Here is a 14137-nt window from a genome sequence, read left to right as displayed (position 1 = left end):
GCATTTATAACCATTTCCAGTAAAGCCTGGAACACACTTGCACGTGCCATTGTGGTCGCAATACGCATGAATGTGGCAGTGAAAACAGCGATCCACTGAGGTGAAAAAGCAGACAAATATTATATGCGAAAAGGTCCTTTAAGTAGTAACCACTATTGATCCCACCCAAACCTAGATGAAAAAGATCAAAGTGGTCCACCGACCAATGACCCTAAAAAAATTATTATTAAATTATTGGCGAAACTGCAGGTCAAAATAATTTTTTTTGAATTGCAACCATACTTTTTAGGCGCCATATATACTGTACAGTCAAATGACCAATTTAATTAGATTGGAAAATTGTGCAACGTTTTTTATTCCTTTTTTATTTCCCCTACGGTACTATCTTACGCCCTCTGGGGGAATTTCGTGTTCATTATAATAACTAAAATGTATAAGCTAGAATTTTGATCAATCCAAAAAGGTAAAATGTTGTATGTGGTAAACTATGTTGATAATGATACAGGATTTGGGCTGTATTTTCTGTATGACAAGTTTTCTGTTTGGTCAGATATGAGAATTCGTAAGTATCTTAATTTATCATTACCTCGTAAACTTGTCGGGAATATAAGATGAAGACGCTAACCTGGTGAGATGCTTGATCTTTACAGTTGACGCTTTCTAATTTATTAGACGTTTTACTACCGTTTATTTTGGTCTGTACGTTTATTAGGCACCCGAGAGAGTAAGAATAAATTTTAGCGTGGATTTAATTTGGCGATTGGCCAAAATATGATTTTTGGCAGGGGTTTAATTTGGCGATAGATCAATTTCGTAAAATTTGGCGGGGATTTAATTTGGCGAATTGGAAATTTTGTCACACTGAAATGGGTAAAAATTACTCAAAAATATACTAAAAAGATGTGATTTTTCATATAATTCTCTTTTTGTTAAATTTGGCGAATTGCCAAATTTGAAAATTTTGACGAGGATTTAATTCGGGGAATTTTGGCAAAATTCGCCAAACTCGCCAAATTTAATCCCCACCAAAATTTATCCACTTATTCGATACGCTTCATTATTCGATAATATTTAAAGTCGCCGTCAACGAAAAACTTTCATAAACAGCGTGCCATACTATTTGATACGCATCATCATTCGATGAAAATTCCACTTGAAAATCGATTTAGAGAGCGTCAACTGTAATTTCCACGCAAATTCTTTCAAGCAGGGGATGGGGATTTCGGGTCTTGTGGTATCTAGCTTTTTAACTAGGCTTCTGCATACTCATCCCTAGCGAAGAAATTTTCTTATTGATATCTATATAGGAAGTATATCTATATTGAGATAGATCTTTGGAAAATTTAGTCAAGGAACTTAAGAATTTAAATAACTTGGAGGTACCTTGACAATGTGGTCCTGTATATTGTGGTCGACATTGACAATCATATGCACCACAAGAAGAAGAGGTTCTCAACTTCACACATTCACCATCATTCTCACATGGATTCGGATGACAAGGATTGGGACATTCTGTAATGGAAATTGTATTTTCCTTTAGAATATTCTTCTTTAAAATATTGCAACAACTCTTGTAGAGACTCTATACTGTATTTCAAGGTTTAAAAAATCGCAGAAATATAATTCTCCTTGAATTACATGTTTGTTCTATTTAAGTATACAAAAATTTAAAAACAGGCCCGAAGATGCTTAGGTTACAAAGACTTGAGAAGGCTGAGAGATGCCTATAAGGATGCTTAAATCTTAAGCAAAACTTTAGGTAAATTTTGAAAATCCGTAAAATCCAACCAAACAAAAAGAAATATTATCTAAATACTTTCTGTTAGACACGATAATTTTGTGAAGTATACAAACACCTTTGTCTTGTGTATACCCCTACCATACCCCCTTCTCACAGACCCAATGAAAACCCTTCCCACTGGAAAAATTGGCCAAAACATCGTCCCCAGTAGAAAATTATACTCTCATTTTTGCCCCTGCTGAAAATAATCAAAGAAGCAAATCCCACTGCAAAATATTGTTAGAAAACAATGGAATTCAAATCACCAGCCATAAAAAACATAGGAATATCAATCCCCATTGAGTTTCAGTCTGATACGCTGGGAACAAGTTAACTCTACAATACTACGACTCGAACGTTTAATTGTTGCTTTGTTCTTTTGGATCTTTTTTGTCACATTGAAAAACCATATCAACTATAAATTCTTGAGTTAATTTTTTGTTCGGTGTACACTCTTTTTTAATAGACATAATGTTTATAAGCATACTTAGGCTCAAATTCGGTAAAAATAAGCATATTCTTAGCATACCTGCAGCTTTTCTAAAACGCTGACCTTTTTAGGGTTACTTTTTAAGCTGTTTGAGCTTTCTTAGTTAGACCAAAGATAACTTTTCATGAACCCAACGAAAACAACACATCTAAGCATATAAATAAGCATGAATTAAGGCTTAAAATGAGATTTTGCTAAGTATTTTGAGCCTCGACCCAATTTTCACGTATGCTTATAAAAAAAGAGTGAGTGATAAATGTTTTTACCGATTATTTCTACCTCTAAAATATGAATAATTCCAACCAAGTATCTATCTACCTGTTGTAGTCTGCATGGTTGGTATTGGAGGCGAAGGATCGAGATGTACCGTCGGAGGGGGTTGTGGTGGAACTGTTATCAATAAGAAATATAACTTGATTATCATTCTCAGTGACAAAGTCAATTGCGTGAGTAAAAACTTGATAGCCAGAAGGTAATGCTTCTGCCAGTTCTTTTGATGTCTATTTTTGCTATTTTCACGAATTTTAGAGGTCATTCAATTGAATTCCAGCAAAAAAATTGTGAAAGATAATTATCAGGAATAAGTACAAATTTCAAATTTAATTGGTATTAAAGTATGGCCGATGTAAGGGTATTGAACGATAAGGAGAAGACACTAAAAAATCAAAAAACAATATTGAGTTTCAGGTAATACAGATATAAAAATTTACCTTCACGACATGCTCTTGATGATTCATCAAAAATCCAGATATTATTTTGAGTATTATGAATTTGATGACAAACACATTTCCCATCTCCATTACAATATGAATCAGGAACATGTCCTGGTTCAGAACTCTTTGGACAATTACATTCTGAGAAAAAGAAAAAAAATTCCATTTGATTACACACCCCTGTGTCAGAGACCCGTTGGGACGCCAGTCCCACTGGAAAATTAAGCAAAACTTTTGTCTCCGGTGGGAAAATACCCTTGAATTTCAGCCCCACTGGGAAATTGACTTTGATTTCATCCCCCCTCGAAATTCCATGTTTAAAAATTGCACTCCAAAACCATCCTCACTGGCTCTTTTAACCTTGGAACAATAGAATTTCTATCCCCATTGTGATTTCAATGGGAATTTTTATCCCCACTAAGGAAAAAAGTTCCACCGGGGCTGTGGTGTGAGACAGGGTTGTGGTTACAGCTGTCTATTTAGTACTAAATGATTCACCATTTCGAATTGTTGCGAGTGTTTTAAAGTTACTACACGTTTTTTTTTAAGAAACTAGTTTTACCAAGCAGCCTTAATGTTTCTTAAGAAATCGACCATTTGAGCCTTAAATGTTTCTTACACGTTTCTGAACTTTTTGACATAATCAGCCTCATGGAAGGCTGGATTAGAAGGTTCTTTAAAAAAACCGAATTAAAAAATGTTATTTTCTCATTCTCAGCATCAGCATGTTTCTTAGTTTTTAGGCATTCTGAGCCTCATGTTTCTTAAAAGTGTCTTTCTTAAAAAAAAAAAAAACGTGAATGTCCCAGTGGGATTGAAATTTTAGGGTATTTCCCCATCGGGAACGAAATCTATACCAAATCTTCCAGTGGGGCTGGGGTCCCAGCGGGTCTATGACATAGGGGGTGTTTTCAGGGATATTAATGATCTCCTAACAGTAACAGTCTCGAGCGGATACGTTTCACTCTTGAGATAATCTTGCATAATCATTCCAGACAAAAGAAATTTGAAGAAGTTTGTTTTGGAGTGGATTAAAGGAAATCAGAAATCAGAGAATTCCAAACGCAAAAAATTCAAATTTTTATTCGAAAGTTGAAAATGAATGAGAATCCAAAACATTCAGAGAATTGCGACGAAGGAAACAATATAAGTTAAAAAGTAAGTGTATTTAAAAAATATATCAAATGTCAATACCTTTACAAATAGGCTGCAGCCAATTTCCATTGCATGTACAGTGTGCTTTTCCATCAACTACTTCGCAAAGACCTCCATTTTGACATGGTTTACTATGACATGGATCTAAAGCTGTAGGGAATTTGAAAAATTATTGCATCTGATATGAAGCTCAGTTAGAACATTGTGAACCAATAAAAAAAATACCAGAAAAGAAAATATCCCATAGTGTGCAGAGGGGGGTCTAACCCCCCCCCCGTCCATTTTTATTTCATCCCCCCTATATATGTCACCCCTATTTTAAAAAATGTTTGAACCCGTGCTATTCACAGCAGCAGTGCACCAGTCATTCAAAACCAAAAATATTGAAATTTGTATTAAAAATTATATGAAAAAAAAGAGTTTGACATGGCGCGGCAGGCAAAAATTTAGCTATCTAAACTTGTTTTTTAGTTGCCCCACACCAAATATCTAAATCAATATAAAGATGATAGATATTTTGAGCAAAAGTTGTTATCCCCCCTTTTTTTATCTACCCCCCCCCCTAAAATCTTAAACCCCCCATTTTTTCGGGGTTCACACTATGTATACCTCAATAACTACTCAAGAAAAATTCGAATACTCTAAAATATCGTAGAGTAAAAAATCCGTTGAGTAATCATTAGTATAGAAAAAATCTCATTTTTAAAAATTTCGCGTCGGCTTAATTTCGCGAGACAGTGATCTCACGTAAATTCGCGATATCTGCTTACGCTAAAAAGGCAAAAATACTCGCAAAATCGCGAAATAAATCTCATGAAAATTGATCAGATTACAGTATTACGTAAATTATGTATAAATGATCTCTTACTTTCACAATTGTTGCCCTGAAAGGAACCAAAACAATCGCATCGAAAAGAATGATCATCAACACTATGACATTCTCCAAATACACATGGATTGGGTTCACAAGGACCAACTATAAAAAAAGGTAATTCCTTTTTTATTCAATAAACTTTAAGTATTTTTGGTTAGAGCTTCAATTTTTAGACTAAAAAAGTTTGATTTAAGATTTTCATAGAAAAACTTACAAAGCAATACAAGGCTGCTGAGAATTCCGTGAAAATTAGACTTATAATTAAATTTAAAATTTATTTCCAGCATATCTAAATAGTGCTGAAAATGGCAGCACAAAGATAAGAGAAGTGGGTATTAATCAATTAATGAGATATTTTAAAAATCATTCAAAAAAGGAAAAGAACTTTCTCACTTTTATGGTGTTTTACAAGCGCCAAATAATGGTCATCCGGCAACACAACGTAACCATAGGTAGCCACGTGACTCATGGTGGCTATTAGCAACCATTTAATTAAGCAAGCCATGCTAAACTAGCTAAATCATAAAGGATTGAAAGCCTTTATATTGCAACAAGAGTCAAATAAACAGATACAGATCTTTCGAATATTCGAACGGAGGGAAAAAAATCGAAATTGTTTGTAGCCTTTTCACTTTTAAGTGTTTCGCAGCTTTTCACTGTTTTCTCCATACGGGAAAACAGCTACTACTAACCACCTGTTTTGATGTATGATTTTCTTTCAGAAAATCTTGGACTACACTTTAGCAAAAATAAAAATCTTTCTAAAAAAGATTTGATTCGAAACTTAAAATCAAGTTAAAATTGCTATTTTTATTGTTGTAAAAAATCTCAAAACTTGATAATAAGCAGGGGGTTGTAATAAAAATGTCCTGGTGGAAAATTTTTGAAGAGGCTAATACAGCAGAATTAGGACAAAAGAGAGAACTTTTAAAAATAATTTCCCAAAAATTAATAACCGAGAGGGGCTGGAATAAGAATGTCCTGGGTGGAAAATTTTCAAACAATTAATTAGCAGGGGGACAGCTATTAGGTACCCGAGAGTACAATTTTAAAAATATGCTTAAAGGAATATTTGGAATATAATTAGAGTATTGTTGTTGGGATATTGTAGGCTTTTAGAAAGAGACTTTTCTCAGACGGGAAGTTCGGTTTTCAAGTCTTCTTCGACCCCAAAAAAAATACAACCCAATAAAGACGTATACAGATCAGGGCGCCATGTTATAAAGAATAAAAGATTGGAAATGAACAGTAACAAATACTTAATAAAGATCTAAATAATTGTGAGAAAGGAGCAAAAAAAAAGATTTTCAGGTTTTTCATCAAATTTGCTAGCATATGAAGGTAAAACTTACCTAATAAAATCTAATTACGGAATCTTGATTGTCATATATAAAAAGGAATTTGAAAAATACTTCAAAAATATGTACATCATTTAATTATACTACTGAATATTTTACATTTGAACACCAACACATAGAACATTAGAACACCCTTTCTCACAGACCCACTGAGTTCCCTTCCCACTGGAAAAATTGGCCAAAATATCGTCCCCGGTGGAAAATTCTACTCAAATTTTTGTCCCAACTGAAAATAATCAAATAAACCAATCTTCATTGAAAAATACTTTGCTGTATTTCCCGTCCCCACTGAATTTTCAGACTTGAAAACAAAAGAATTGAAATCCCCAGCCAAAATAAATATTTGAATAACTTATTGGTATATATTTTCGCGTGTTACAAATTTTCGCAGGTACTTAATTTCGCGAGTTTTTTGGTCAATTTTCGCGAAATTTAATACTGTTTAAATTTTTCAAAATTACAAAATCGCGAAATTAAATACACGCGAAAAACTTTTTCTTAGTATTTTGTTAGTATTTTTACATCAAAAACGTTGTATTTCAAGCAAAATCAGTCTTTTTCTTGTTTTCTTGCTTTATATTCCCACTTTCTGAAAATAACTAGTTTAGTGAATCGCGAAATTTAATACACGCAAAAATTTTCCAGAAGTCAGCAATCGTGAAATTTAATACACGCGAAACACGTTTTTTCAAAAAAATTTCGCGATTCGCGAAAATTTGTAACACGCGAAAATATATACCAATAAGGTATCAATCACCATCGAGTTTCAGACCTTCATTTTTATCCCCACTGGATGAAAAAATCTTATTGGGTCTTTGAGAAGGGGGTTATTAGAAAAACTAAAGCGTAAAAATATTGAAAAAGAAGAGTCTGAGTTATTTTTTCCTACAGATATTTTTTGCACGTGTATCTTTTTTTGTTAAGTCCAACTTTAAAAAACAGATAAAACTTCTGAAGATTGGATATAAAATTGGCTATACCATAGACTTACCCAAAAAATAAAAAAAAGGAAACAGCAATCTTATCATAATTTAAGGAAAACTTTCAATACTTTCGGAATGTTAAGATCGTCTATGTCATTTTCGTCCTTGATGATATTTTGTATAACTCTCCGACTGTGTTCTTTCAATGATAAAACTGTAAGAAAATAAAAGATACCAGTTATCATTTTCACAGACAGAGGTATAAGTAATGGTCTAAAGTTTCAAAAGAGGAGGAATAACTAGGAAACTGACGAGAAAAACGTTGTGTTAGTGGTCATTAATCTTAACGCTGGAACTATGTACTATTTAGTTTGATTCCAACTCGCAGCGGTTCACTTGGAAAATGAACGAACCTTCGCCCCGATCAAGGGGAATCAGGTAGTCAGCCCATGATGCTGACGGGGTCCTCATTATACATACAGTTTTCCAAAAAGGGCCTCAGAGCCTCCTTCAACCAAATAGAAACGGAAATAGGAAAGTTGAAAGTATTTCAACACAGCATTTAATTTCCAGATAAGAATATCTAACTTTTAGTCAAAATTATCATGGAAAGGAATGAGCTGTTAGGAAATTGTACCTTTATCTTGTAAACATGATACTTTGGTAACTGCACCATAGATATCCACAATAACATACAAATCAACATCTACTGGTAATCCTTCAGCTACATTCTCTACGTGAACCCCATTTTTATATGTATGCATCTGACCATTTTGACGTACTTGAATACCTTCAGTTTGAAACAAAAAAAAATTAAAAAGAACAAGCAAAAAGTCATTTCCTACAAGTTTTGTCCTCTGTTATTCATAATTGTTATGGAGGCTCTGTCCCAAGAATTTCGAACTGGCTGTCCATGATCTTGTTATTATTATCTGTTAAAGCTTGCTCAGTGGAAGAAAGGAATTAAAGCAAAAGGCCTTCGTGTTAACACCCCTAAGACCAAAGTTATGCACTGCAAAAATGGCCTGAGTGAAAGAAAAAAATTAAGTAAATGGCCTTGTATTGTTTGTTATAAGGGTGTAGGAAGCAATTCTACTACGCTGATGATCTTGTTATTATTGTTGAATCAAAGGATGAGCTTGCTCAGTGGAAGCAAGGAATTGAAGCAGAAGGCCTCCGTGTTAATACCCGTAAGACCAACGTTATTTGGATTTGTTCAACACGTTTGTCAGAAAGGGGCTTGGCATCGCTCCAATTGACTATTTGCTACGTCAAGGTAGGCTACACTGGTTTGGCCATGTCCAGCGTATGGACGAAGACTCTCAGCAGAAGAGAATCCTTTCCCATGGTGTGGAAGGTAAATATTTAGGCAGACCAAAAAAAAGATGGATAGACAATATCAAAGACGACCTCAAATTTATTAATGCGACTGTCAACATGACTAACGATCGGGCAGCCTGGCGAACGGTCATTAGAGGAAGGCGTCCAACCCCAGCTGCTGGGAGCAACGGACGTTAAATCGTGCAGTAAGTAAGTTTTGTGGATTAATAAGAGATTAATACATAATTTGCATAATTTTAAAGGATATGCTTATAATTATTTGTAGTCAATAAAATTCTGGAAAACATAACTTCTCAACTTCTTACTGTTTGACGATTAAACAAAGATACATAAATATAAGAATTACAATGAACATAATAATGTTTTTATTACTCACCAATAATATCACTAACCCCTGACAAACCATACAAGCTTTTATTGATTGCAAATTCTTGACTACCATGGAATAATTTTGATCCACAACAAACCCAAAACATTGAATTGTGCTCAGAGGAGGAGTGAATGTCAGTTACTGTCCGAAAATAGGGTAGATCATTTGGGTCAGCAGTTGTGACACCCAGTCTCTAAAAAGATAAAAACAAGAACAGATTTTCAAAATAAATCTAAATTTGAACAAAGCAAATAATAGTAGGAAATTAGAAATGATCAAGTGCATAAAAAATAGGGTTTTCGATTTTTACTTCTGCTGACGTCATCGTAATTTCGAAATTTTTTTTCAAATGATCGATTTTGGCAAGATACATCTTTGGTGAAAGTCTGAAAATAATTGGATACACCATTCTTGAAAAATTCAATTTTTAGTTTTTATGTTGTCATCGATTATGACGTCATAATCAGTTTTTGCGGTTTTTCGCGAAAATCAGCGAAAAAAACTAATCCTAAGAATGCAACGGGAGGTCGTCAGTAGTCCGACACTTTCTAGTCCGACAGTAAAAATGCCCGACGTTGGATTTGACTAATGCGCCAGTATTCCGACAACAACTTTGTCCGACAACGAGTAAAAAAATATATATAAAACGACATGAATCGCCGAAGAGAAGGCACATATTTTATAAGCAACCACGTGCTTATAAAAATCCAAAGTTCCGACTTTGAGGTAGTGCCCCTAAACCCGACTTTTCTTGAATTTTGGGAAGCTTATTAGGATTAGGCTTTCAAGAGTCAAGACATTGGATTGGACATTCGAAACTCTAAAATCTTTTGTTTTCGGACAAAAGTGACGTTGGAAAAAATAACTTCTAAATTGTAAATTTATTTTATAGATTCGGACTATTTTTACTGTAGGACTAGAAAGTGTCGGACTAGTGACATGCACCAATATGGCAGAAATCAACGAAAATTCAAAGGAAATTCAACAAAATTATGGATATTGCACACCCAATAACTGTTTAACAAACACCATCATAGCAGATAACAACACCTTACAATGTAGGAGATGTGATAGACTTGTCCATTATGCTTGCTCTGAGCTCCCGGCTTATTAGATTCAGCTTTTTCTGCAATATAAAAGCCAGTGCTTCGAATGTGCAGATTGTATTACAATAACGCCGCTCTTACTTGAGAGGATTAAAACAAGCAGACAAAAAACTCACAGTAACATTACAACGAAAGAAGCAGATAAAGATGAACATCATGGATTGAAGTTAGGTTTCAAAGGAGAGAATAACCTCTCTAAAAAAGGAAAGTTGAGAAGCTAATGAATAAAAAAGACGTCAACAAAGAACGGAACAACAAACGATCCCAAACACAGCTCAACAACACAGAAACAAAAACAATCATATGCAGAAGTCACCAAAGAAGACCTACAAAAACAAAAAAAAACTTCATCAAATCAGTGAACGAAGAGGAGCGTTAGCTCAAATCAACCAAGTGTAACATCATGGTGCATCATTTAGGTGAAAACGAAGACAAAGACGAGCATCAACGAGTTGGTGACAAAGAATTTATAGAAAGAATGCTGAAAAACAAATGGGTTTCGATGTAACGATAATCAAGGATAATCAAGGTAGAACGCATAGGTGCTCGTAAAGATGAAATGTATACAAATGAACGATGGAAACCATTAAAAGTTACTCTCAACAGTGCAGAGGAAAAGATAAGAATCCTTGCATCCACAAACTAGATAATGATGATTTCAGAGTATCAGATGATTTTTCAAGGAAAGAACGTGAGATAATAAAACAATGGCATCTTAAAGCAAAAAGAAAAAACATCGAAAGAAAAAGTTAAGAGTCGTATATGGAAAGTGAGAGGTAGTCCTAGGACTAAACTTTATTTAAAGAAATTTACGACGGAAACAACATGATTATAAGAAGAGCGGGTTAGAGGCCCAGTGTGTGCCTAACTGTAAAAACTCTATAATGATGATAATAAAAAAACAATTAGGTTACACATCACGTTAAAAACTACATCATAGTACCCTTCATGTTCAGTCATTTGTTTGGTTATTTTCTGTTGACTAATTGCAATCTAAAAATTATGGTAATTTTCAGTTTTTGAGAAATGCCATAACTTAACCGAGGAGGACATTCAGTAAAAAATCTTTGAAAAACGATGATGTCATAATTTTCTTAAGCCAAAATCGATTTTTGCCAATTTCTGCTGACGTCATAATTTTTTTTCTTGATTTGATTTCGAAATTATCAATTTTACCACTTATGACTTTTCTCTTTAATCTTTTATAGCTTTCTTTTGTTGAATGAATACTTGCATCATCAATGACTTGTGAGTCATTTATTTAAAATGGAAACACATGAAATTTACCAAGCTGTCATGATGGAAAAATGAGTATGGATATCATCCCTTATTTACATAGGGTTATTTGCAACTGCAATTTGTTGCAAATGAAAAGGGTAGAAAATGAAACTTCCTGTAAGGCGGCAATTACAAATATCTTCATTTCGCGTCCTCGTTGGGTCTAAAAAGTTAGTCAGTCGATCATAAAAATTTTCGGGTTTTCTTACCTCCATCATTCATTTTTGGAGTGTATTCTTGAAGGAAACTGCCAGCCAGCCAGTAGCCAAAACAACCGCGTGTTATGGGTGGTTTCAAATTATGACCTTTGAACACTGTGACCTCAAACCCAAAATGGTGCATGTAATAATAAACAAAGTCAAAATGCCGTCAATGCGCTAGAAATCGCTCACAAAAAATCAGCAATAGTAAAATTTTTGAACGAAGGAAACGTCATCGACAGAAAAAGTCAGACAAATTTACCGACTCACCGACTCAGTTCTACTCCATTTTGGAGAGTCGGTCGACGTCGGTCGGGCGACGCGAAACGAAGATATTTGTGATTACCACCTAATTCATCGGGAAATAGTTGTTTGGGAGAACACGACAACCTATTATTAACTCAGTTTCGCATATCAAATACTCAACCCATTCGATAGACCTTTTCGCCTTTGCGTCCGCCATATTGAATTGTATGCAAAAATTATGGTTGCCGAATTGCCATGGTGAAATTCCCTTAGAAAGTATGCAAAACATATGCAAAAAGAAAGTATTAAATAAAAACTTACATGCATAATTGGCATTATATTAAAGTGTAATCTTGTAGAAGAAAGATTAAATTTGCTTCTCTTGAAAACTAAAAACAATTATATTCACTCATCTCTTAGAACAAGCACTTCAAAAGACCATAACATTAGACAGAATCTCAAACTGAAAAATCACCCGCGAAGGTAAAAAACAATCCTTATTCGGCTGACGGCAAATTATTCTCCTGGGAATAGAGCCGCCAAATGATCAAATCAAAAACATTGATAAGTGTGACGTCATAATTACTGCTTTCAGTTTGCGTGTTTTGAAAGTTTGATGTGTGTACTCCATCTTCGTGGAATTTCTTAATGGCATGAAAACAGAATATGCAATGTCTTTAAGAACAAATTCCTAAAAGGCTTTTGTTGTTCTGTAAATATTTCCTTTTGGATTAAGAAATTCCATCTTTTCTTGTTCTAATGATTATATAATATTTATTTATAAGATGCTTTGTTGTCTTTTTAATCTTTGTGTAAACTTGCATATGTTTTGCATACATTCCAACTAAATCCAACCACGGCATTTTCGTTCCTGTATTTTTGCATACAATTCAATATGGCGGACGCAAAGGCGAAAAGGTCTATTCAAGCAGGAAGTTATATGTTCCATATCACGGAAATAAAACCCTAATACTGAAGCTAAAACTTTATAGGACGTCAAGCAGGAAAATTCACAGAGTTATTGCGTGCAAAATTCGGGATATTAATAAATTGTTGTCAGATATGCAGGCTGAGGAAGGTTTACAGAAAAAGGATGGAGTTGGGAGGTCTTAATGCTCTGACTCATGAAGAAAGGCTTGTTACTTCATTATGCTATCAAGTATTATACTTACGATAGATCCAGCCCATTTTTCTTCTATTGCATCAATTTTTACTTCAAAAATCTGGCTTTTTTTTAAGGGTTTGCAGCTGAACACAATTCCATTATCATATCCCTCTTTTCTTTCTGCACAATCTCTAGTCTTTGAAAATGATATACTTTTACCACATCTTTCATGGAATTTCATCTTTTTAGCACTGGGTTCTACACATCATTGCATTTGCATTTCAAATCGTACCTAAATTTCGAAAAGTCCACCACACACTCTTAAAACAAAAATTTCGAATTTTCATATCTACCATCTTTGTTGTTTTTGTTTGATAGGGCGCCGAAATAGCCAATATTGTAGATTTTATAGGTTTGGCTCATCAAACATTTACCCGCGGCCGGCCGGGGGGACCGCTGGTTCTAAATTGCGTGGGGTTGCGTGGGTGCGTGGGTCAATATTTTTGCGTGGTCAATATTTTTGCGTGTGGGTCATATTTTTTGCGTGGGTCATTATTTTTTGCGTGGGTCATATTTTGAACGACGAAATGGAAAAGTTTGGTAGAACCAAAAACTACTTCCTTGATAGCTTTGAAAGAAGCGTTAAAAGAGAGAAATGATTGTAAAGACGTTAGTATTGTTCGTGGGGCTATACCATCGATTTTCCGACTATTCCACTGAAGATTTACGAAAGAAATCAGCTAAATATCATGGAGGATGCTATAAATCGTGTCAGTACCGTAGGAAGCATTTCCATATTGGGGGGGGGGGCTGAAGTTTAGTGACACCGCGAGCGCCAACCATGGTCTCGGGTGAAACAAGGCATGTCCCAAATATATTTTGCGTGACGCGCACCGCTACCCCAATTATTCCTTAACGTTCATATATAGCTCAAAAGAATCATATCAACGAGCAGATTTCGAAAAGTGCTGGGTCAAAAATTTGCATTAAGCCAATCTCAAGATATCGGTCAAAAATTGATTTTGACGTTATAAAATACATCGAAAAAACACGTCATAAGTAAGATTCAAATGACGTCATTATTGAAAAACAGCGATAATTTCAATTTATTAATACAATCAACACCAAATTTTGACTGGAGTTGTAAATTAATGATTCTGAAATATTTGTTCAAAAATTTTCAGAAAATTTGAATGAC

The 14137-nt window shown here is 34.5% G+C and overlaps 1 protein-coding gene across 1 annotated transcript; it reads right to left on the bottom strand.

Moving 5' to 3' along the window:
* Nucleotides 1-7282: 7282 nt before the first annotated feature.
* On the bottom strand, nucleotides 7283-13280 carry LOC136821173 (neuralized-like protein 4). Its single transcript, XM_067077404.1, has 4 exons — nucleotides 13007-13280; nucleotides 9011-9197; nucleotides 7931-8083; nucleotides 7283-7507 (listed from the first exon to the last, which is right to left on the bottom strand). Exons 1-4 carry the CDS (start codon nucleotides 13178-13180, stop codon nucleotides 7395-7397), a joined length of 627 nt encoding a protein of 208 aa, XP_066933505.1. The 5' UTR covers nucleotides 13181-13280; the 3' UTR covers nucleotides 7283-7394.
* Between the last annotated feature and the right edge of the window lie 857 nt (nucleotides 13281-14137).

Source organism: Clytia hemisphaerica, unplaced genomic scaffold (assembly GCF_902728285.1).
Source record: "Clytia hemisphaerica strain Z4C2 unplaced genomic scaffold, Clytia hemisphaerica genome assembly, whole genome shotgun sequence".
Taxonomy (NCBI): domain Eukaryota; kingdom Metazoa; phylum Cnidaria; class Hydrozoa; order Leptothecata; family Clytiidae; genus Clytia; species Clytia hemisphaerica.
The sequence above is the reverse complement of the archived record's forward strand: the minus strand, read 5'-3'. Positions and strand labels throughout refer to the sequence as shown.

Excerpts from the sequence above, each read along its gene's own strand:
- LOC136821173 (XM_067077404.1), bottom strand. The coding sequence starts at position 13,180 with ATGAAATTCCATGAAAGATGTGGTAAAAGTATATCATTTTCAAAGACT. Across the intron at positions 9,198-13,006 it reads AAAAATGGGCTGGATCTATC|AGACTGGGTGTCACAACTGC; the intron begins GTAAGTATAATA and ends TTATCTTTTTAG. Across the intron at positions 8,084-9,010 it reads AGGGGTTAGTGATATTATTG|GTATTCAAGTACGTCAAAAT; the intron begins GTGAGTAATAAA and ends TTCAAACTGAAG.